General features: G+C 42.3%; 1 protein-coding gene across 1 annotated transcript; it reads right to left on the reverse strand.

The window, feature by feature from the left end:
• Positions 1 to 11,040: 11,040 nt before the first annotated feature.
• Positions 11,041 to 24,989, reverse strand: gpr139 (G protein-coupled receptor 139). Its single transcript, XM_069702798.1, has 2 exons — positions 24,310 to 24,989; positions 11,041 to 13,755 (listed from the first exon to the last, which is right to left on the reverse strand). Exons 1-2 carry the CDS (start codon positions 24,455 to 24,457, stop codon positions 12,728 to 12,730), a joined length of 1,176 nt encoding a protein of 391 aa, XP_069558899.1. The 5' UTR covers positions 24,458 to 24,989; the 3' UTR covers positions 11,041 to 12,727.
• Between the last annotated feature and the right edge of the window lie 23 nt (positions 24,990 to 25,012).

Genomic DNA, 25,012 nt, shown 5'->3' on the forward strand with positions numbered 1-25,012 from the left:
ATGAGTTTTGGATAGCATTAACTATATGTGAGCACATAACTGCAAGGTCTGAGGGAGCGAAATGGCAGTGTGATCTGTTTTGAACCGAGAGACACCCTCGGGACCAGTGATGACAACTTATTTGGACCCTTTATAGCTGCTGGCCATACTAATTAATCACTCTCTTTCGTATTGAGTACAGTTGAAGGATTTGGCGAGGGAGAAAAGGAGAGAGACTGCATCTACCTCTCCAGACTGCTGAACACTATGAACTCGGTGAACCAAGACTTCAGCAGGAGCTGCAGAAGAGTGGTGTGCAAGTGTTTGTTTTTTTTCTTTACAAATGAGAGGAAATTCCCCAAACATTTAACCTTCCTTTTGTATTCATGGCTTTACTAGCCTTAGGAGTGTGTTTTCATGGCTTTTAAGCTGTGTGTTTTCCAGTCCTACTTATGTATAAAAGTTCTTATAAACTTCAAAACCATAACTGATTGAGAGATGAACTCAGTAGGCTATTATCCATCACTTGCGGAAATAATAATCAGCGACGAGCAAAACAAATTGGGTTTTTTCCAAACTGCGAGCAAAGTAACTGGAATGAATTGTGGCACATTTTTCGACCATTTTGTTTAAATGAACCGTTTCACACATTTGAATTACATTTTTTTTTGGTTAATTATGCCACAACTAAAATGTAATGAAGTTAAATTGTATCCAAGATACAGATACATGAAAAAGTCAAGAATATATGTTTAATTATTTGAGGCACAGACAAAAACGTCATGTTAATTGTAGCTCAGTCAACCAAATTCAAATATACCTCTTACCACAGTTGGGCATTGTTGAGTAAAATAAGACAGCAGTAAGTAACAGAGTTGTTCCAGGGCCCCCGAGACAAATTATATTTGTGACAAGCAGCACGCTCTCGTACTTAATGGTAAATGTAAACTGAATGTTCTTAATGTGTCCCATACGCATGCGGCGCAAAGATATATTTCACTGTCTGAGGGGAAATTGACTGTACGATAAGTCTGCTGGCACGTGTCGGGCTGCTCAACAGATTGTAGCCAAGACGTGATTGATGGGCTGTCAGCAAATTCCAATTTGCTCCCACTGATTGTAAAAACTAATCACAACGAGAGGGGGAGTGACGAGTGGTGTGGAATAGTTGGAAATCTCCCGTGGTATGCGGTTAACTGGTGCATGTCCACCTCTTGTGTGGCTTCCAAAGCTGCATCATGCATTGCATTAAAGATGTCTTTCCCTCGCTGTGCAGTTAAAGCAGTCTGCTTTCTGAGGAAATGAGAGGGATCTGCTGCTCCTTTGCCTCCTTTCAGCTTGTCACACTCTATACCCACACCTCTCCATCACACTATCGCTCTATAACCACCTCCCTATCTGCCGTTCGTCACTTTGTTCACCTCTCTTTGAAGTTGCACAGGAGTGTGCAGGCCAAGGCCAACATCTGGCGGCAGGAGAACAAAATGTCTTTGGAGTCTGCCCTGTGTCAAATAGGTTGGTCCTCATTGTCAGTGGTTGTCATTTTGCCAGATGAAGGGCCCTGTTTGCGGTGCCTGTCCTCCGAATGGAGGGCCGGAGGCTCAAAGGGAGCTCCCTAGAGGGTGGTAAAGGGCGTTGCGGAGGATGGAGTCAGAGCCCCTCATCAACCTCTCAAAGCTCACCAACATCAGCAGCTGCATCACTGCATCACTGATTCTGGATTATGTTGCAATATAAAGCCAACACTTAAACATCCACAACCAGTATCATTTCAAAATCCCCTGGATTGTTTCCTAAACAAACCAAAAGAGAAAATGAAGGTGTCATACCCATAAAAGAAATGATAGGCATATCAGTGCTCTTAGTGGCAACCTGTCTTAAAAAAAAAAAAAAAAAAAAAAAAAATCACCATTTCCTAATGTGGCACACTGTCAATTCTTTGTTAAAAAGCCTAAATCATCTTCATTAATGTCATAAAAACTTCAGGTCAGCAACATTTTGGCTAAATGTGTTATTGCTGTTACAAAACCCTGGTTTTTCTGTTTTGTTTCGTTGAATCTAGTTTGTGTTATTTGCAAAAACCTTCACTTCCAAATTACCGATAGTGCTCAATTTATCAATATGTTTTCTCCCACGTGACCCTTGGAGGGCTAGACAGACTTCTATTGCATCTTTGCAACAAGGAACTATCTTTCACGGCCTTATCCTTTTATTCAGGCACCTTTTTATATTAATTTCTTCCGGACACAGACGAGCTCTTATAGCCCTGTGTCTGTAATTAACCCTTTCTGTTAGAAAATCAATCATGAACAATAACAGCAAGATTGTCAGAAACAAGATTTCAGTCCCAGTGGAAATTACGGCCTGAGCCACCAGCCGCATTCATCTTTTCAGACCTCGTGGCAGTTAAATGCACACCAATACTTAGGCACACCTAAGCAGTTATGATTTAGAATTTATAAGTTGCCTCTTTGCATCTATCAACATGTTGCGCATCTCTTTCAATGAAGCCCGGCATCAGACTTTTGGTTTATCATCTACTTCATCATGGATAGTAGTTGAAATTTTTGTATTTAATCAGTGTGTTTCAGTTATAATGATTCAGCTCAGTCGCTGCAGTCAATCTCAATCCAAACTTTTTCATCAGTTATGTGCAAAATCTATGAGATGTCATTGAATAACAAAGTAGTGTGCACATTTTCAAAAGTTGGGTCAGTGAGTTTACGGTTGGAAAACAGCAAGAAAAATGAACCTGATCAGCAAAATGTTGTTGCATTGTGTTGTTTCTACACCTCATCACGTATGCAGTTTCTTTCTCAGCTCCAGGATTGTGATGGATGGCCGTTGCTGCCATTTGTTCTTGCATTTTGAAACACTGCTTGAATTGTGATTAAAGATGGAGTTGGCTAAAAGCTGCTGCGGGAGTAGTGTCAACTCTAGAGAAAAAAGGAAGAGGAGGAGCAGTTGGGAGAGGTCATCATTAAAGGGAGGTGATGGTAATATGGGGCCACAAGAAGAGTTCCTCTCGCTCATTAAACCTGTGGCCATCCTTTTGTATTTGCCATCACTTCACAATGTGTCCCTCAGGAAGGCAGCAATGCTCTTTTGGCCATGCGTCACAGCTTTACTGTCAGCTGCTGGACTCACTCATTAAACCTTCCTTTATTGTTTTGAACCAAAGGGAGGGATTCACACAGTATTGTAGGTTTTGTGCAGGAAAAGGAGATTATTTTGTTATATTTCATGTGGTTTTATGGAATTATTGCCGTGCACCACATGATAGAATATCATCTGATCAAATTGCAGTGCTATGTGGTCTTTCGGTGTTTAAACAGATCCTTCATGATGCAAACAAAGTTGTCAGGTGCATTTGCATAATATTTTACCCATAATATTGCTGTCAGTGTCAACTTCACAGGTGACCTTTTGTTCCTGTAGTTGTTTTGGACTTGCAGTTTGTTTGATCCTCAAACCACTCTGAATTAAAAAAGCTACTCCAACATCAAGGTGGTGTGGTTAGCCTGATGAAAGCAGAGTGGGTTGCACAGCAGGTGATACATTAAATGGGCAGATATTCACAGCCAGAGGAAAGGCAGCTGGGGAGGAGGACTAGGTGTGATGAAAGGGGGATTAGCATGGATTCATAAGGCTCTATCATAGGAAAGGCATTGGTGCTAGGCTACATGAATGTACTCAGGGACAGGCACTCAGTTGGTTTCTGGTTAGCATTAAACAGAAACGTGGCCTTTGACTCGTCGAACATGACGGTATATATTTTTTTTACCTCCAAAAATAACAAATTGATCATTCAAAATTTGACAACAGTTTACCAGTGCATATAAAATGCATATAAGGAACAGAACTGTGGCTTTATTGTATTAACGATCGGTGTGTTTTCACTGGGCTGCTGAATCATTCATAAAATCATTTGACAATCAACGTATTTTAGTGAAATCATAATACAATAAGTCCACAGTTCTGTTCCAAAACAACTGAATCTTAGAATCTTAATCACCAACATGAGAGGTGTTTGAAACCTCTCATGTTGGTGATTAAGACTCAGTGGACCCCTGTGAGCTTGATGGTGCTACAGGCTGGAACTGAATATTAATGACTAAATTAACCAGTAAAAGTTCACTTCCGTTCATTAAAGGAACCCTGTTGCAGTATTTGAATGATTGTAGCTCTATGGACCAATGCTCACGAGTGAATTCCTGTTTTTTTCTTTGGTATCTTGCTAAAACATGATGGAAACTTCTTGCTGCCACTTTCACGCTGATTTGCTAGTTGGTGACATTCACTTGCAAAGAGTGCAAAGAGCAGTGCTCCAATAAACATGAAAAAAGGAGGCTGCAAGATAGAAAACCTGGAGATAAACAATATAGGATCTAAGATATGCATTAAAATAGATGTACAGATTTTGTATAAGAAAGGATACACACAATGTGATTTTGTGAAATGGGCCTATTCTGAATAACTAAATGAAAAAAGTGTACATCATTTTTGTTCAGCTACAGGAAAGCACCGCAGTTCACTTTTAGACCTGTACTGTGGGACTTTTATATATAGAGGGCTGTCATTTACATTCAGGCCCTTCCTAAACAAGTTCACACAATGCTAATTAAACAGCAACAGATAAATCCCACTGCCCTATCAAGCCAGTACGGAGAGCATACACAAAACAGCACACATAAATTTGGACACTAAAATATTCAGAACTGCTAACTTGAGTCATGTTGCTCATAGTAAAAAGAAAATAGGTTTTCATGGCCTTTAAGGTTGCAAAAATGACCAAAAAAAATGTCCTTCTCTTTGACAATATTATCATCATACTTTAATATATGATTTGTTTCAGTCCACTGTCTGGAACAGTCCAAGTTGTTTGCCTGAGTCACTTTGTGTCAGAATACAAATGTCCTCTGAAAGAACCACTCAAAGGCTAAGTAATGACTCCAGAATATAATTTTGTCACCACTAAATTTTCCACCAGCTTCAGTCCCAGTCCGAAAGAGGCACAGGTATAAATTGTTACTGGTGTCACTGATATGAGCAAAGCTGTTTGAAAATCACCTGTTTGTCACATTTCTGCGCTTTTCTGTGTGAAGATCTTGAACCTCATCAGTTGAGGTACAAGATTGAGTGCAGTCGTCTCCAATGTCTTTGTTTTGTTTTTCGTTCTCAAACGCTAGGTCTGATTACACAAATAATAATGACAGCAGTTATTACTCAGTGAGGGAGATAAGTCTTTGAGAGAGAGCCTGGAGCACACACACACACCTACATCTCAGATAGACACGGAGACAGATATAATAACAGTGTAATACAATCCAATACATCTCTGCAATGAATAAAACATTTGTGAGGACAATATTAGAGTCACCCATGTACAGTGTGTGCTGTAACACCTGTGTGTAAAGAGGAAATGCAATGCAGTCCAGTGCAACAGTACTGCAAGCTCCTCACTGTTATGTACAGTATAATAATAACACACAGTGGTAGTTTGTGCCGCTGTATTAGATTGTTACTGTTATTGTGTACACTCCTTGTAAAGACACCTTATATTACATTAGCAGTTTGTGATTTAAACTGATAAAAAAGCTTCATGTGATGCTGCCCTTGCGGGTAAGTGGACATGCTTGTGTTTCATCTGCAACTGAAGGATCTTGTGAATCCATAACAATCGCAAGAGCAAATTATTTTGCGAGTGATATAAGTAGAAGTAGTAATCAATATAATCCGAGAACTTTATTTGAATCTATAAATTATGTTAGAAATCTCCACCATTAAAGCTCGCCTTCTCCTCAGACTCGTAAAAGTTCATTGTAAAACTCCATTAAGCCAATTTCTCACTGTCATGTGTAAGAGTAAAACTTATACTGAAAATCAAGGCTCAACTCTGGTCTTGGTCAAGGTTTGCTTTATGAGGATCATCTCTCATTATCTTACAATCAACAGACGAGAGCTCTTTGAAAATGTTCATTCTGAGTTTTAGTCAAACTGCGACAAAAAAAATCTGAAATGATTCTTTATGTTTTACATCTGCTGGATCAGGGCAGCACTGTATCGTGGTCCTCCTTGATCTCAGAGCTGCTCGTGATACCATCAGTAACTCAGATCTCACTCAAAGTCTCAGATTTTGTGTGAAGTAGAGGCACAGCTCAGGTTTGTATCCTATTTTACACACACACACGCACACACACACACGCACACGCACACGCACGCACACACACACACACACACACACACACACACACACACACACACACACACACACACACACACACACACACACACACACACACACACACACACACACACACACACACACACACACAGTGAGATTTCTGTCAACATAGGAGGCTCTTGGTCTGGAAATAACCACAGAGGACCTCTTATTTAGACACCTCATTCTTTTCTCATCCTAACCTAATTTAAATTATAGGTGAACCTTCCAAAGAAACTACCTGTCTTTTACTCCCTCATTAGAGAAGAAAATACTCAGATAGGCTACTTGAAGAAAACTTCATTTACAGTGTGGCTGGTCCCTGTAAGCCGTAACAGTGTGACTGCATGCACAACACCAGGACCCTGAACTGAAGCAGCTCGGAGACATGTGTCCCTTCAATGGATGATTTATTGTCCCTGCCTGAACATAACAGAGTTTTGACACACACATTTAAAATGTCCTTTTTTTTTTTTTTTTTTTTTTTTTTTTACAGTGATGCTCAGAGAAGGTTTTTGTCACCTTTTTTATACTCTTGACTTTAAAAAGAAAGAAAGAAAGAAATCAGTGAATGTGAATACCTGTGTGCACGCACACTCAGAATCAGCAGCAGCCCCTTCACAGCAGCATCAGACAGACTCATCCATCTTTGTTACTGCAGCAGCATACTGCTATGACTTGGCCATAAACACACACACACACACAGTTTTTTTTCTCCCAGTCCTTCCATCTTTCTCTCTTCATTCTCTCATTTTCTCCTTCTCTGTGGAACTCTCCCCTTCCCGGCCAAACCTCACATGGTTAAGGTCTGGCAGGACATTTATCAGATGGATTATACTGTATATATATTTATATTAGTGTGTAGATGAAAAGTACAGCGAACCTCAGCTCATACAATCTACCGTGATGTGGTTTTATTGTTGCAGGTTGTCGCACTGACACGGACACTCTGATCTTCTTATTCAGCTGCTGTTAACTTCACCGTTATGTGGGGAAGCAACAGTGAGTAAGTGTTTTTTTTTTTTTTTTGTTGTGAGTGAGGTGTTAATTGGTTTGTCATGAGCTGTGTGTATTCACGATTGGTAGACTATGAATATGAGCAAGTCAGACATTGGCTGACTGTAACTGCTGATGTAACCAGGGCAGTTTGGGAGATGACACACTTGTGTTGCTCCTCAATCAGAGGTGATTATAGGCGAATAAAATAGCATCTTCTCTTGCGTGTGTTTCTTGTCATGTACGTTATGCTCTGTTTCTCACTTATCCTGACACTGACAGGGACAAAGTGTCAGCTGAGTCAGCGCTGGTGTCAAAGACTTTAATTGGGCGTACACACACATACACAGTCGTGTTTCCATCACTTCAGAGAACATTATGGCCATTTTCTGGAGGCTTTACAGTCTTCACATAAAAAGTACTGATTTACATTATGAGGACTTGCTTTTTGTTCCCAAATGGGAGGCGAGTACCCACAATCTGACTGTGTAAACAGATTAGTTGTCCACACAACACAAGTCATACAAGTGCATACACATGGCTGAATCCCTCCTCTCTATCTCTGAGCTTGTGATTATCACCTGGACTGGACTGCTGATCTCTTTTTGTCACTGCATTGTTCAAGTGTTTATTCTCCTTTATTAGAACAACCTGTTCATGTATATATTCTAATATATATATAAAAAACATGTTTATGTCACATATTTTACCTCTTACAGGAAGAAGTTGCATAAAGGGGGATAGTAATCAAACTAATGTGGCAGTTTTTAGTTCAGTTCTATTCAATACTGTGTTAACCTGTTTGGAAGTGCTGGATTGTAGCTGTAAATTGGTACAATTATTTCTTTATGAAGGAAGAAATTAAACTTCAGAGAGGCCTCTATATAGAATAAAAAAGACACTCCTACACTTCCTCGATTTCCTTTATGGCTTAGGTGTGTGTAGCTGTATCTTAGTGATTGATTACAGTATTGAATGGGAAGTCAAGACTTTAGTGTGATTTTGTTTGCAGACAGAAAGACACAGTCCACCAGCATCTCTGTATCTCAACCATTAGACATACTGTTCTTTATTTCTTCATTCAAAAATATCAGCAAACACATTTCTGCATACTTTCTCACAGCACAGTAAGACACACTCTTTATACAATCAATACATTCATTAGGAGGAAAAAGAACATAATTATGCAAGCCGAGAATCACTCCAGTACAATCAAAAAACACAGCTCTGAAACACTGCCATGGAGAGAGGTAAAAGACTGCTCAAAAAAGTCATTGTGTAGAAAATCACAATCAGAAAAATACCAACAAAAATGCCAGAAGCGTCAGTTGTACATTCATGGATATATCATTATAATACTGTGCTGTATGTAATTATATTCATCATGATTGAGTATAAATACATATTTTATTTCATACATTACAAGTCCTATGGCACAAACACTTTTTAAAGCTTCTCTTAAAGCTCTAATAGGCTACGAACTTTATTTACACACACAGTAATTCGTGCTCACACACTTCTGTTTTCACACACACACACACACACACACACACACACACACACACACACACACACACACACACACACACACACACACACACACACACACACACACACACACACACACACACACACACACACACACACACACACACACACACACACACAGAGTAAAGCTGAGCAGGTTGAGAGAGACAGTGAGGAAACAGAGGATATGTGAGAGAGAAAATAAAATTTTCTCCACTGATTGATTTATGTTTGGGTATCTTTTTAATATCTGGCTGAAGAAAACCTGGGCATTTTCTTCCTCATAATGGTGAAGATTTCTTGGCATCGGCCCCCCTCACGCACACACCCTCCCACTCTCTCCCGAGTGCCTCACATGGGAGAGGAAGGGACACCTGCATGTGACACTCTCTCTGTCCCCAACTCATCCCTCCGCTTTTGGATTTCCAGCATGTCTGCCTCCATCCCTGGAGGCCGCGACAATGACAATCTGCTTCTCGCACAAATGTCACATTAACATGGGCGAAACACTGGATGGGATTAACACGTGCAATGAATGTCATGGCAACATTGATCTGGCATGGGCTCCCCAGGCTGAAGCAGAATTTGTTTTTTCCAATCATACTTTCCTAATGATCACAGGTCAGTCATTAGTTACATTGATTAGAGTTAAAGCACATATTTACGTTCAGTCAAATGTAACAGCCTGCTGAGCATGACTTTGGAGGACCTTGGTTCAAGGAGCTTGCTCAGTGATGACTAGTTATTGACCTTTTAGCTATCAAATAATGTTCAACATCCACCAGCTTCAACTAAAGGTCACAAACTGCATGGATCAATTTTCTGCTGACTAAAGATGGAACGATATTTGCAGTATGCACACGTAGCAAAGATGACGCCAAGGTAATCGTTTAACGAGTAAAGGGGACACTTGAGAAATTAACTTTGAGCAAGTGCCTCTGACATAAAGTGGGAGCAAAGAGGGATGAGTGGGAGGAGAACAGAGTGATGGAGGTGTGAAGCAGATGGCAATCGCTACTCCCTCATTCACTTTGCGAATCTGTGGAAAATCCATTTGTGTGGAACAAAGAAATAGGAGCAGAGGATGCTGCAGCCTCTGCGCACAACTGAACTGAAAAGGTTTGGAGGTTAGAAATCAGAGAATTAGCTTTACTCTGGTTCAAGTAATCTGACAGGGTAGAAGAAGGAAGGACTGCAGCTGTATAAACCTTTGAAATCTGTGCACTTAGAAAACATTTTCATGTAGCTGTCACTGGAAATGGAAAGAAATGCCCCTTTTTACAGTAACAATTCGCATTTTTGTACTTTTGGCAATAATTCCTATTCAATCTGTCCTATTTATTATTTTACAGCATGTTAAAGGGCTTTTCAACAGCTTCACCTCCCTGTGAGGTGCATGGAGATTGGATGGCAGTCCATTAACACTTGTGGAATGAGAACTTATTCATTGGTTCTATAGTGTTGTAGCTCTTAAATATTTTAAAATCCCTTATTTTTGTTTAGTTTTTGTTAGTTTTAATATTTTTTTACAGCTGTTTGACAGTTTGACAGTTTGATATTTTTGACAAATACTATGTATTTATATGCTGGTGTTATATTTATTAGGTCTGGGTTTAATTGCCCTTAAAACAAATTTTAGCTGACATGACGCAACAAGTACATTGGCCATGAGTGACGCCATCTCTCCTTGAAAAAACTCATTCATTTGTATGTAGGCAATCCAGCGGTTTTGTGACCTTCCATGGAAGCCTGTGTTTCCTGTTTGGGTGCTATGAGCAGCTGATTTTCAGGTAAATGATTAGGTGGATGTGCTCGTTTGACCAATAGAAACACTGCTGCTCTGTGCTTGGAATCACAGACATTGTACCTTTATTGCGTTGCATCACTACATTTATTACATTATCACACTACCAGGTTACAAACTGTATCAGTAGATAGATATTTATTTATTTTCTGTGTCAAAAATGTGACATCACATCTTTGTTCAGCGCAAGTAAATATTGTTGACCAGAAACTTGACTCCACTATTGTCGTCTCACCGCACAAAACGACCCCCTTTTACGGTTTGAATTCACAGCTGATGCCATTCATGATGACCACTACAGATGTGTAAAACTATTAAAAACATAAAAATTGTGCATTGCTACATCATTTAAATAATCCCAGTTATCAAAGCACTTATCACTTTTTTGCAAGGTCTCCATTGCAGTGAAGTTGATACGTTAAAAGAGATGAGCAGATTTTCTGTTGCTGCTGTGCGAGAAAAAGACACGACACACAGCCCCCCCCCCCAACCCAACCCAACCCAACCCAAGTGTCTCAGACGTATGAGTGTCGAACATGAGTTTGGAGGGCACGACTTTATCAGCTATGACAGACACACCTAACATTCATCAGATTTAAAGGCTTACAAAATAAGAGGCCTGATGTGCCTGATCCCTCCAGGCAGGTATTAGAAGAAATCTGCCCTTTGGCACAGCTCCAGTCTCTCTCTCAATAGATGAACCCAGCTTATGCCCCAAGGTGTCTGCAGAATGGATGTGCATTGATCTCAATGTGCTCTATCTGTGGGCAATACAGCGCAAGGTTTTTGTGTGTGTGTGTGTGTGTGTGTGTGTGTGTGTGTGTGTGTGTGTGTGTGTGTGTGTGTGTGTGTGTGTGTGTGTGTGTGTGTGTGTGTGTGTGTGCCTGTGTTTGTGTGCGTGTTCTCATTTCTAGTTTGTTATCAGGCAGTACTGAGATAGAGTTGATGTACGTGATTGTGTTTTAGTGTAAAATGTTACTGAATTCCCATCAGCTGGTGGCAGGATGAGCAGAGCTGAAATGTGCCGCTGCGGCCCTGAGACCAAATTCGCTGCTGCACCATGGGACAGAAATCTTTGGACGGGGGAACTAAAGGGAAGGAGAACAGATTTTTCCATCCTCTCTGTCTCTCTCTTCTTCTCAGTCTCTTACAAAGCTAAAGGGTTAAAGAGATGCTCAGTTACATTCATTATATTCACCCAGGTAATGGCTAACAGTAAGTCATCGAGGACCATTAATAGTTAATAGAGGACTATCTACTAATAGCAGAAATTTCCTCATCCTAATATTGGAACTGTGATTACTAGATTAATAGCACCTTGGAGCCACACCAACTCCAAGTCAAATTTTTTTTGTCATGTATTTTTGCAAAGCTACTATAACAGTCAAGTCTACCGTTAATAAATATATAACCGACAATAAGCAGAGTGCCTACTCGTCCTACGTCAATCTGTGAGGTTGGATGTGGGATGACTCGGTCTTCCATAGCGAGCGCCGACTTGTAAGTGACCTGCACTGCCAGGATAAACTCAGCTCACACATGAGAGAAGAAAGGCTGCTTAATGGGCGAAACACTGAGTGTAACATACCTTTGAGACTCCCCTGCATATCCAAGTGGAAATAACAGAGCTGTTTTACATTGCTTTGAGAGACAGTCACGACTGTGGGCAGTGGACACTCTGCCTGAGTGAATCACCCCTTGAGTTGAGATGTTTAGTGCCCAGACTCTGACTGGATCTTTCTGGAGATGACTCCCAGCAGACAAAGGCAGCTGTTCACAGCATCTGCAACTGAACCAACATAAATTTGATGCCTCACCAAATGTTCATCTTGGTTTTTGCCTGTTTATACGTTACAAATGGTGGCTCATAATCAGTGGTAGATGGTGGTGATATACCCTCTGCGAGCAGCAGTCAATCACTCAGTAGATGTATTTTTTTGCGTCGAGGAAACAATCAACATGTATTTAATGCTGGTCGCTGCTTTGTGAACACTTTATTGAACATTTTCTGCCGCACATCTGCTGTTTGCTTTTCCACCTTGGTAGCCAAACACTTGGTTATCATTCAAAGCTAGCAAAACTGTCAACTCTGCGCTCCCTAGGCGTGTTGACATTTTCAAGCCTCAAAGAGTCCCATGCGGGCAAAGATGGTCGCCATGGAGACAAAGCCCGATGACTCCTCCCGGGTACCAGCAGGCTCAAGAGGAAATACAGATGGGCTTCCCGTTTTTGTCGTACTGGTACACCAACATCTTGATGCAGTGGGAGTTGGCTGGTGAGATCCAGGGACTGCTTGTGATGGAGAAATTGTGGCTGGCGTAGAATGGCAGCGGCTGCTTCCGGCAGTGGACCAGGGCCCGCAGCACGTTGGCCGCCATGCCTCGGAAACGCTTACTGATGAAGCAGTAGAGGAAGAAGTTGACACCGGTGTTGAGCAATGCCAGCATGTTTGCCAGATCAGTGAGCACATGGAGCAGACGGCCGGCGCTTTGTGAGGCTGGAGGAGGCGAGTAGAAGTGGTAGAGGATCATGAGCGTGCGCGGCGCCCACAAAACGGCAAAAATGGAGGTGATGGCGAGGAGGATGGCGGTGGTCTTGCCGGTGGAATAACCGCGCAGACGGAAACAGCTGCGGCGTCTGCGCAGCTTGCGCACGATGACGGCATTGAGGGAGAAGAAGACGGTGCAGGGGAGGAGGTAGACGGTGGCACAGTGGGCCCACACCAGGACGTGCTGGGCCACCGTTCTTCTGTCGCTCTCTCCTCCTCCTCCTCCTCCTTCTCCTCCTCCTCCTCCTTCTCCTCCTGCTCCTCCACCACCACTGCCGACCCCAGGCAGGCTATGCCACAGCTCAGGCCACCAGTAATAAGGAGCTGCAGAGAGCAAGCACCCGATGTACACGGCGAGTATCACCCTACGTGTGCGGGCTGGGTAGGAGACCGTGTGGTAGCGGAGCGGGTGGCACACAGCAATGTAGCGGTCAATGGTGAGAGGCACGGTGATCCAGATGGAGGTGTGGATGGAGGAGAACTCCAGCACCTGCACTGCGTTGTTTAGCGATGGGGGCAGCGGCGTGGCCAAAATAAAATCCTCCAAAATGAAGTCAACAAAAACAATGAGGAGCAGAACAAGGATGTCGGCGGCGGCCAGAGCCAGGAGATAGTTGTAGGAGGACTTCTGACGACGCAGCACCAGCTGGGACAGGATAACCACAGTCAGGATGTTAGCTGGGTGGAGGAAGAATGCAGGACGGTGATTGGAAGCAGAGAGAGAGAGAGAGGGGAAATAGGAACATGATGGGGAAGGAAAAAAGCATGATGATTGGAAAGGGAATAGGCACAGATTAGGGCAGGGAGGGAAACAGAGAAATTGAGTGTTAGAGGGCAGGTAATTGAAAAGGGGAAACATTCATCCAGCCAACAACACACAAGGCAGCAACAGGGATGCGGCTGATAGCAGTAGAGACGCTGCAGACAAGACATGCACTGTAGTTGCTAACACGTGCCCAAGACAATAAACAAACACAAAAATGAAGATTTGGAGTTGGTAGAAATCTTTCAGCTGGGTGAACTCCTAACCGCTGACATTTTCTCTCAGTTTCAGAAAACATGTCAAACAGATTTAATTCGGTCATTGTTCCCAGACAGTGTTTGCCATGTTTAACCAGCTCTCCTACTCTGTCATCTTTCCCCTGTTTAATGCTGCCTTCTCTTTCCCTGTTCTTCTACACCTGCTGTGTAATTCCAGCAGCACCTGCCTCTGCCTGTGGCCAAATTGTTATCTCTAATAAGGAGTAAAGCCACAACAAAAGCAGGAGGGCAACGTGCAGCAACACAGCCTTGGCAATCTGCTGAGTCCACCGATGCCTGCCATCCTGCCACTGGCAATTTAGCACCTAAAAACAAAGCACAAGGACGCTCCATCTCTCCTCATCTGCCTCTCTTTTTCTATCTTTACTCCTTATCCCCGACATATACCATTATACATTCCCATTTACGTTGCCAATTTTCTGTCGCCGTTTATTAGGGCCCGAGCACCGAATGGATATTTCGGACGACATGCTATTGTATGACTTTTTTGTCATATTTTGGATGACATGCTATTGTATGACGTTTTTTAAATATTTTAGACGACATGGTATAGTATGACGATTTTCATCTTAATTTGGACGACATGGTATAGTATGACCTTTTTTAAAAAAAAATATATTTCGGACGAAATGCTATAGTATTACTTTAAAAAAAATATATTTTGGACAACATGCTTTAGTATGTCTTTTTTGTCATAATTTGGACGACACATTAACGTGAGCAGGTTTCCAGACTATAGTAAAGGCGAAAACTGAAGCTGTAGGCAGTAATTAGGTGGAGACAGAGCAGCAATTACAAGCTTTATCAGAGTTTTTTTTTATTATCACATCTCACCAATTATCGACCAGTGAAACCATCAGCAGGACAATGTATCAAATCACTAGCATGAATGAGATTCTAGATTAAAAAATAAAAAAAGTGGACCTTCTCTTGAATGCATTGCTGATTAGTGCTACCTGTGGCTCAGAATACCTTCAAATAATCGCAGTTTATTGACTTCCATGCTCAAGAGTATTTGTCTTAGTTCCTGAGAGGCTGAGCTAAACATCTTGGAAATAAAAGGAATAACATGCAAAAAAAAAATGTTCTTTATTTATTGAGATGAATCATGGTAAAGCTTCTTGGACTTTTCTTTCTCTTGTAGAAAAGACTAGTACATGAGTTATGGCACATTAAAGGATAGCGTAATTTCAGCCTGGTCGCCAGTTCGATTCCTTTGACCAAAGAAAAAACATCCATTGCCGATGTTTACTTGAGCAAGGCACCAAACCTGATACTGCTCCCAGGGTGCTGCAGCAGCCCACTGCTCTGGATGTGTACGTATTCAATGCTCTCAGATGGGTTAAATGAAGAATGAAAATTCCTGGTGTAAAATCATCTATGTAACCTACTGTCAAATGAAGTCGTTTTTCATTTTCTCCTTCCTTAATGCATGTGTGGCATGAAGTGTCAAATTTAAAGGCATCATTTGAAGCACTCGATATGTTTCCAGTTTATCCAAAGATTCCTATTTCATGCTGTACTAGTTCAATTACCCAAAAATATAATCCACAGGGCACTGTATCTGTGCTTTGTTGTGGCTAACCAACCCCTTTCAGTAAAACCTGCTGGTGCAGCATGAAGCCATATCCAATCTGTCTCCCCAGACAAAGATCCTTCTGACATTGCAATACAGCTTCACAGACATCAATGCACTTAGCAGCCGTCAGTGTGTGTGTGTGTGTGTGTGTGTGTGTGTGTGTGTGTGTGTGTGTGTGTGTGTGTGTGTGTGTGTGTGTGTGTGTGTGTTCTGTGATCCTGTCCCTTTCTGCCGTAATAGATCTGGGATTGGATTAAATATGGCAGCTTGGAGTCTGGTACATCACACTTCACAGCCCCGGTCGCTATCAACTGATTACACATTACAAAGCCGGCTCCAGATAATGACTAAAGATGTGCTTGCAGGACTGGAGGATGCGCAGCAGACGACACACACACACACACACACACACACACACACACACACACACACACACACACACACACACACACACACACACACACACACACACACACAATAATACATGTCTGACCCTGAGCATGCACACTAAAACACACAGATCATAAGAGATACGCCAATTCATCAACATCCAATCTATCAATAACCATAAATGAGATGTCAAAGCTGCTTACAAGACTCAACAAGCCAATACATGTGTACAGTGCTGCTGGATGGCACTCCACCCCTCATAGTCACCATTGCTCATACGCCACACTAACCTTTCTTTCATGTTGAATCTTGTTTCACTGTTGTGTTGATTCTTTGTATATTTTTCTGTCCTGATTTTTTTTTTTCCATTTTGCAAATTAATCCAGAAAACAAATTTTGGGTTAATTTAAATATGGAATATGGAACTTAACCGTTAACACGTTACGGCAGGGCGGACTCGGGGAGTCTGTGTCTACGTTAACGACGCTCGGTGTCGGGATGCTGTTGTTGTTTGCAGACACTGCTCACCGCTGGCGGAGTTTATGTTCGTGAAATGCCGACCGTTCTACCTGCTGAGGGAGTTCGCAGCCATTCTGGTGGTCGCGCTTTGTTGTTGTTACATATTTGTGCTTTTCTTGTTTTGTATTTGTACGCAGTGGGACTGTGAGAAACGTTTTTTTTTCCCCGATCTATCTGTATCTGTATGTCATGTAGTGGATTGACATTAAAGAAGTTGAAGTTGAAGTTAATATTAAGAGTTTTTTTTTTTTAATAAAACCATAATCAAAACAGGTTGTTCAAGATATGTTGTCTGTTGTTTTATGTTGCTCGCCATATGTTTTTTTTTGTGGTCAGGCCAATCTGATGGTTTCGACACTTACATGACTATGTTCCAAGAATGTTGACTTTATATTATGGAGCTCACTGTCTTTATTCCTAATATGTAATTTCCTTGACTCAAATGTATGCTGACATTACACATGTTCTGATTTGCCTCTTGAATGATATTTTTGTAAAACCATAATTGAGTACCTTGAGCCTCTAAATGAGGGGAGATTGATTCCACCTGTGTCATAGTAGTTCGCAAATCCCAGAGACCCTCCCTGATTGGCCACAGATATCATGTGACCAGAGAGAATAGGTGTTGGAAGACAGCAAACTGGTACGTGTCTTTGTACGTTATTTTTTTGTGTGGAAGATTTTTTTGAGCGGTGTCTTGCATGCTTTTGTTTTTTGTTGCAAGTCTGAAATGATTTGATTTATTTAAAAACTCATCGCCATGCAACACTGTATATGATTGGAGATCATGGTGATGTGTATCATTATAAAGAAACGTGAGTGCTCTTTAGTGCTGGGTAACTTATCTTTTTCTTCTTTGTTGTTTTGTATTTTCACAGAGTTTGTGTCAATTACAGAGCAAAGTGTTGCTGATAATTACAGACTATTTGTCAGTAAATAAAATTTTGAAATGACTGAAAATGTATTGGCAATTTGATCATGGACTAATATTTACACAAATCTTTTTTCAAGTAACCTCTCAAGCAAAAATTGCAATATCTTATTACAGGTTTTAAATGTCCGTTTTTTTTTTTCTTGTTTTTTTTTTTTTTTTGTTTTGTTTTTTAATAACAACTATAACTGTGTCCAAATTATAGGAGAGGTTGTTGTGGAGTAAAGTCTGCTGCATTCATCGAAATGACATCTCATTTATATCTGTATGTTGCCCTATTATATTTAGTTTTGTTTTATTGCTCATTGCAATATTTTCTCTTGTCCTTGTCTGGTCACATGACCCTCCATATATGTCGATACCCATTCAACCGCCAACCTACACAGCTGTTGGTGTGTCACTGCAGCCTCTCACTTGGTTTATCCAAGAAGAGGGATCTTATCGGTGTGTGTGTGTGTGTGTTCTGGGGAAAGTTTGCAGCCAAGCTCTGAGCTACTCGAAAATTTCCTGATGGAGATCCAATACAAAACCAACACCGTGGACATCACCTTTAATACATCACCACACTTTCTCTCTTTCTACTGCTGAACAGAGAGGAGGTGCATTAAATGGAAACAGTGAGGTGTTGACTGTCACTGGCTGGGTATTATACTGTTTGGGCTCCCCTGTGAGGCAGGCCCCTCTACAGACGAACAAAAGGGATCTGCTGCGAGCTTTGACATTTCCATTTAGCTCGTGCCACCCTGCACTGGGTTGCCCATTCTTTGCAATTGACTCCTGCTCTTTACTTTGTCTCTGGAGCAGGATAGATCTGCTCAGCATTCAGCGGCTGTGAGGTGCCACATGCTGGGACGCAGCAGGGATGAGCAAAGCCAAGGTGGAGGGTGGCACACTCTTGCACATACAGAACAGAGACATAAACACACATGCACATAAAAATGCATGCAAAATTTTGGCATCTTCCATTTTCTTTTTGCAAGAAAAAATAAGTTTCTCCTGCTGAGAAGGGATTGAAATAACCTGTAGGATGGATAATGGGCTGCTGTGAGTTTGTGTGTCAGGCTACCTTTGCTTGTGTGTGTGTGTGTGTGTGTGTGTGTGTGTGTGTGTGTGTGTGTGTGTGTGTGTGTGTGTGTGTGTGTGTGTGTGTGTGTGTGTGTGTGTGTGTGTGTGTGTGTGTGTGTGTGTGTGTGTGTGTGTGTGAGCCCTTTGTCTATTTGTGTGGGAGTGCTTTTGTGTCTCCGCTCCCCTGCTGCTCCTCTAATATAACGAGGGACAAGGCCATTGACGTTGTTTAGCGGGAAAAGAGAAGGCACAGCGTGCTCCCTGAGGTGTGTAACAAGGTTGACTCATCCCACCACTAAAGGGACGTGTTCAGACGGGCTGTCGACGAACAATACTGTGCAGTTGAACCCCTCAAAACCGGAGGTAAAACACGAAAGACTGCCACTTTCTTGCGCACAAGTCATCAGGCAAGGGCCCCATATAAAACAGACAGAATATTAAAAAAAGGAAATGATCTCCCTCAAAGAGTGAATGAAAGAGAGCATTGCAGCAGTGCAATTAAGGATTCTTTATTTTTTGTCATTTGCAGGAAATCGAGGTTAGGCTTTGGCGGCTTATCTGAAGGCTAATAAGACTAGAGGCAAGGAGATAAGAAAGATGAGAAAATAGATGGAGGATGAGGGAGAGTTTGGTCTGAGGAAGGTCACAGAGAGTTAAAAACAGAGCAGGTGATTAAGAGGGAATAGAAGGTAGGATTAGAGAAGAAGACCGAATGACACAAACAGAGAGGTATAGGGGAGAGGTGGTGGAAAGAAAGGAAGAGAGGTGAAAGACAGAGAGGGGGTGAATATCAAAGCTCGCTTCAAAGGTCACAGGCACTTTGTTCCTGATGAAAACCATTTCCCTTTTGTCTTCTCTAAGTGTCAGACCGGACATGAAGCACGGCGATTCCTTAATTCCCTCGAACAGAAACCAGGGACACGTCCCTACCACAAAGATTGAAGATAAAACATGATTTTATTGACATGGTTTTAGGCCTGAATTCACTTCAAATGTTATCATGAAGCAAAATCCTTTGTATCAGCATCAATTTGCATTGAGTATGTGATGTAAACGCAGTAATATCAGTCAAGCAGATTTTATTAAAGCTTGACGTTTGAGCTGAGTGTTAATGGGTAATTTTGTGGAAGAAGCCCATAAGGAAAAAAAACCAAACAATTAAAAACAGAGCAAGAATGAGAAAAAGAGAGACAGAGATACTATATGTATTGCAAAAGGATATTTAAGTTTAATGTGCACGTTAGGAGAAAAAGAGTCCCTGTGTGCCACTAATGATATTGATGCGACTGCAGTGCTCTACTGCCTTCTCACCTCAGCAGCCATTCATTTTACAGACAGGCTACAGTGAATCAACGTTTGGAGATTACTGTCCTTACATCGAGGCTAAAACTGCCGCTGGTGATGAGGTGCAGGTATTGTGCACTGCACGGCAAACCCTGCTGATCATGTTCAAAGGGCTCATAAACAACGTTAACAGTTATAATGTGTCCTTGGATTGTCATCAACCATTTTTAAAACAATTTTTTTTTATCTCTGAAAAAATAAAAGCGGTGAAAGACAATCAGAGAAGTAAACTTGACAAAGGAAGAAGAGTAAACAGATGGAAGATGAGGAAAATGAAACGTTAAATCAATGTCCAGATCACAGCACTGTAATTGTCCTCTGATTGATATGTTACCGTTTTCCAAGCTACGCCAAACAACTTGCAGGGATTTTGTTTTCACCAGAAGTGACAGAATCATGTTATCAGCTGGTCAAACAAAGTCAGCTCTGTCACAGCACATCTCTGGTTTATTGCCTGAAACAACACCTCCCTCCATTCCTGCCTCCTCTACCCGCCCGAGTCCTATCTGGCTCGTCTTCCCCCACGACAGGCTGACACGCTCGCCATTCCTCTTCCTCCCTCCCTCTCCTTTCTTAAACTGCAGACTGGAGACCAACCAGAGCTCGCAATCCCAACCTTCTTCCATTTGATTTACTCTGCCTACTTTGATCACGCTTCGAACCATCCCTTCTTTTTGGTCTGGTTTAGCCCACCTAATCTCAAACCCCACTTTTAGAGTGATAGTATCTATTAGCGAGCCCACATCCCACCACAGATGCCCTGTCGCTGGTGCAAATTGACAGATCGATAGTTCAAACTGAAAATCGATGGGACCCGTCTCTTCATTAAGCAGCGGTTGACACCTGGCCTACACTGCAACATGGAAGCAGGGGTTGATAGCGCTCAACTTTCCCAAACTTTTCCCCCTTGGACCGGTGGATAAGTGGGAGCGGGAGGATATGTTTTCCAACTCACACGTGCGCCAGTCACATCGCTGACTGTTGAACAGCCAAACAAAGAAAAGCTTCAAGGACCAGAGAAGTACTGTGCAGTACGTGAACACACACACATGCTTGTGTGCACAGGTGGAGGAAGGATCCTCTGAAAGGCGCGCAGCAAATGACCGAAATCATAGACATGTGTGCGTTTCTTCTCCCACAATGCACACACATTTCTCCACTAAACAACAATTTGTTGACACAAATTTCTTCTGTAACTTTCTGCTCTGAGGTCCCGTTATGATACTTTATAAAGTTCCGAAAAAGCAAAACAGCAATCATGCTGTTTGGAATTTCCTTCCAAATATTTGCATTTTTAAAATATTTGGTTCAACTTTGTGTTGGATGGAAACCTGCAAAATGTAATGGAGGGCAAGAGTTGTGATGCCTACAGACATACAAATCTTTGTCAGTAGAATGTAGACATGTATTGTTTTCAGGACATCTGCTGAAACAACTGATGTGCTTGTTTCCTTTGGGTTAAACCGTGTCAATGTTTCCAAGGTCAAAAAGGAACTCCTTAGTTTAAATGTGTGCACAGTCAATGGTTGAAGTGGATTGAAGTAAGTACATTTACTATACATTAGAATAATTTAAAGATTCTTTACACAAGTGTTTAATTCAAAAAATGATGATACCAAAGAAAATATGACTCTCAAGAGTCTCATCCTATTAACAATAAATTTGAACGGTTCATTCTCGATTAAGTAAATCAACGCTGTCCTCTGTTGGTTTTGGTAAAACCATCTTTTACGACAGCCTAATGACTAATGAAATAAACCTTACAAATGGTTCATTGTTGAATGTAATACAATTTAATTTAATCCGCTTAGTGTCTTTGTGCCCCGCTGATCTATCTCTGAGCACAGGAGTTGTATTAACACATTATGCACGTGATGGAAACGCAGACATCTTGAGGCAAAATTCAGGCATCAGCAGCAAATTGACTTCTGTTCGAAGATGGAGCTGATAAACCACCGGAGGAGGTGCTATTTAAAATGTCTGCGTGCAGGTAAAAACGTAAGCAAACACCTCTACAAACAACTGATTTGAGAGCAGGCACTCCAACAATACCTCACGAAAACAGCTGCGTTAGAAATTCAGGGCACCTTCACTTAAGCATCCAATTATGTCACACGGCATTGCTCATCAGGTGATGGTTTCCCACTACACAGTTTGTGTCATGGCAGAGAAAGCTTTAAAGGCACGCTGTACTGTACAAAGAACGCAGCAAAGCACCGACTCCTTCATTGTGCTGCCAGCACACGTCTGTTCTGTCTCGAGCAGTGTGGTGTAGTGAGTAGGGAGGGAAAGAAAGAGAGAGAGCGAGTTAGCGATTAATTAAAAATGTGGCAATTCGTTTCAGCTCCATCGTCTGTAGCACCCCCACTCAGGGCTCAGAGGTGTTACTTCGCTGCCTCTGCTGTTATTAATCTCTCTCTCTCTCTCTCTCTCTCTCTCTCTCTCTCTCTCTATTAGTGTTCTGATGTCTTCCTCTCTTCACTCCACTGGTCTTCTGGGTGTCCTTGTCTTCCTTTTTCCCAGTCTCCCCCTGTTTATCCGCTTTTTGTGCAGAGCGTTGAGTTCATAATTTCCCCAGGTCAAACAGCAATCTTTTCACACCTCTTTCACCATAATCCCTTTTCTCATCACCTTCCTTCATCTTTGCGCTCTTGATTTGACCCCTCTCCGTCTGCAGCATACAGGTCAAAGAGAGTCTGTGAGAAACCTACATATGTAGCGACATCTCAGTGATGCCCTGTTTACTAATGAATGGCTGGCCTATAATCAAAACACTGGAGTGTTTAATGTGTGTGGGTCTGTAGGTCACGCTGCTACTACTCACACATGCCGCACTCATGAAACATTCATGATTGAGCTTGAGTGGAACTAGCTGTGTCATAATGATTGAATAACTCAAATTCACTGCTGCAAAGTATCAGCCTGCCGCACTCAACTCTGCCTTTAATTCAGACAACTATCGTAGGATTCCCTTACGTGCTCAGGTTATTGTTGCTCCGTCGAACAAACAGCCTCAATCCCATTTGTAAAGACGACTCAGCAGGAAAATCAAGTGTAACTCAAGATGAAGTGACAGCAGAGTGAATTGCTTGTGCTGTGCCATCCAGGAGAAATACTTAGGCAAGATTTGATCAGAAAGAAAGACTTTTACTTTTACAAGACAGAAAATCTCTGGAGCAACTGCAGTCTTGGCACACAAAAGCGTTTCACTTTGCATTGCAGATTTGTTTCGAACCAGAACAGCTTAGATTGTTGATAACATCTCACTTACAATCTTTATCAAGGGAACGTGTTCACAGCTTAAGAAGATTTGCCAGTGTTAAAGATTAGGACAAATAACATATAAAAAATGTGGTTGCTTGTTCACATCAAAAGCATAAAATGTAGGTTCATTTAATGTCAGATCTCTCTGACATCTTAAAATCACAGTTAAAAAGTAAAACATTTGAATGATGCTTTATGGTATTTGACGACAGAATTAGTCCTGTATTTTGGTGATGGGTTGAAGTGGCGTGGCTGCCTGTCTGACAGGCCCGTGGGCTTTCAGCATCTGAACCCCAATCTCTGATTAGGCATCAGCACTTTTCCTCTTTCATCTGACCTCCAGGTTTTCTGTCTGTGTGTCTCTCTCTCTCTCTCTGTTTCACGCACACACTCGCATACACGCACCACTTTTCCTCCCTGTGTGAGACTAGATTAGTGCCCATAGATCACGCAGTGGGACAGAGGCAGTAAATGGGTCTGACAATGACTGTGAATGAACCAGTCGTTCAATAATGAAGACATAAGAAGGAAGCGTCATTAATTCAGGTCATCGAGAGGAGCCATGTAACACATATTTGTCCCAGAGGTCAAGCCAGAATCATTACTCACTGAATTTGTCATGCAAATACATACTCGTATATCAACTCCTGATTAATAGAAAAGGTGCTGTTTCTTATTTTGAGACCAGAGCTCTGCAAAATTTCAGAAGAATCAGGAGACGGTAAAAAATTTAATGATGCACTGCACGTATAGTTTCCTTTTATTACCTCTATTTTGTGCTTGAACATTTCCATGTAAGGTACAAATGCAAAGGAACTCTAAACAGGCACGAGACAAATACATCCAAAGTATGTATGCATGCACAAGTGACAGCCACAAGGTCAGAATGACAAATCAACAGTATGTGTGCCTAGAGTGAAACTCGGGAGCAGCTGTGCGCGACACACTCACTCAACCCTGCAGACAAGTGCACAACAAATCAAGATGCCAAGCACAACTACCGGCAAATTACAGAGATGCAGGCTCTAATGGTCAAAAAAATTGGGCAAATTAACATACGCTTGGACACAAACACATAAAACACGTGCACATGTCTTACCCGGCAGGCCGAGACAGAGCAGGATGCTGTAGTAGATGACAGGTAGTGGTCCGAGAGGGCATCCCTGGGCAACCTCGGAGGGATTCTGCCCGGCGCTCCAGGTGCTCCCGTTTGGGGAAAAAACAGGGAAGATGTGGCTGTGCTCCATGGCCTTTATCTTGTCCTCTTCCTCAGCTGAGCTCAGTGTCAAGAAGCCTGGCCACACAATCAAACTGCTTGGTTGCCGGTTTGGGAGAGAGGGTGCTCTGTCCTTGGGTGCCAATCAGCATGAGTGTGTGTACGCGTGCATTTGCGCAAGGCAGCAAGGTTGAGTGTGTGAGAAGGAGAGAGGAATGGGAAGAGATGGAGGAGGGAGAACCAACAGACGGGGAGACGCGAGAGATGATGTGTGTTAGTAGGTGACGGAAAGAAAGGCGGCGAGAGGAGCGGAGAGGGAGGCGTGAAGAGGTGAGTGTGAAGGTAGAAGTGGAGAGGGGAGGATGCTGCCTGAGTGTGTGAGCGAGGAGGAATGAGAGCGAGTCGAGAACGCAGCGGGAGGAGGGGGAGGAGAGAGGGAGGGAAGGAAGGAAGGAAGGAAGGAGGAAGGAAAGAGGAAGGGAGGCGGAGAGGAAGGGAGACGGAGAGGAAGGGAGACGGAGAGGAAGGGAGACGGAGAGGAAGGGAAACGGAGAGGAAGGGAGACGGAGCGAAAGTCGCAAGCGGA

The sequence above is a fragment of the Brachyistius frenatus genome, unplaced genomic scaffold (assembly GCF_029030835.1).
Source record: "Brachyistius frenatus isolate BFR_SWC_R1_liver_20210118 unplaced genomic scaffold, ASM2903083v1 Contig_43, whole genome shotgun sequence".
Lineage (NCBI taxonomy): Eukaryota > Metazoa > Chordata > Actinopteri > Embiotocidae > Brachyistius > Brachyistius frenatus.

Bases quoted from the DNA above. Each gene is read 5' to 3' on its own strand.
- gpr139 (XM_069702798.1), bottom strand. From the start codon at position 24,457: ATGGAGCACAGCCACATCTTCCCTGTTTTTTCCCCAAACGGGAGCACC. The intron at 13,756-24,309 runs GTAAGACATGTG...TCCTCCACCCAG, and splicing joins GCTCTGTCTCGGCCTGCCGG to CTAACATCCTGACTGTGGTT.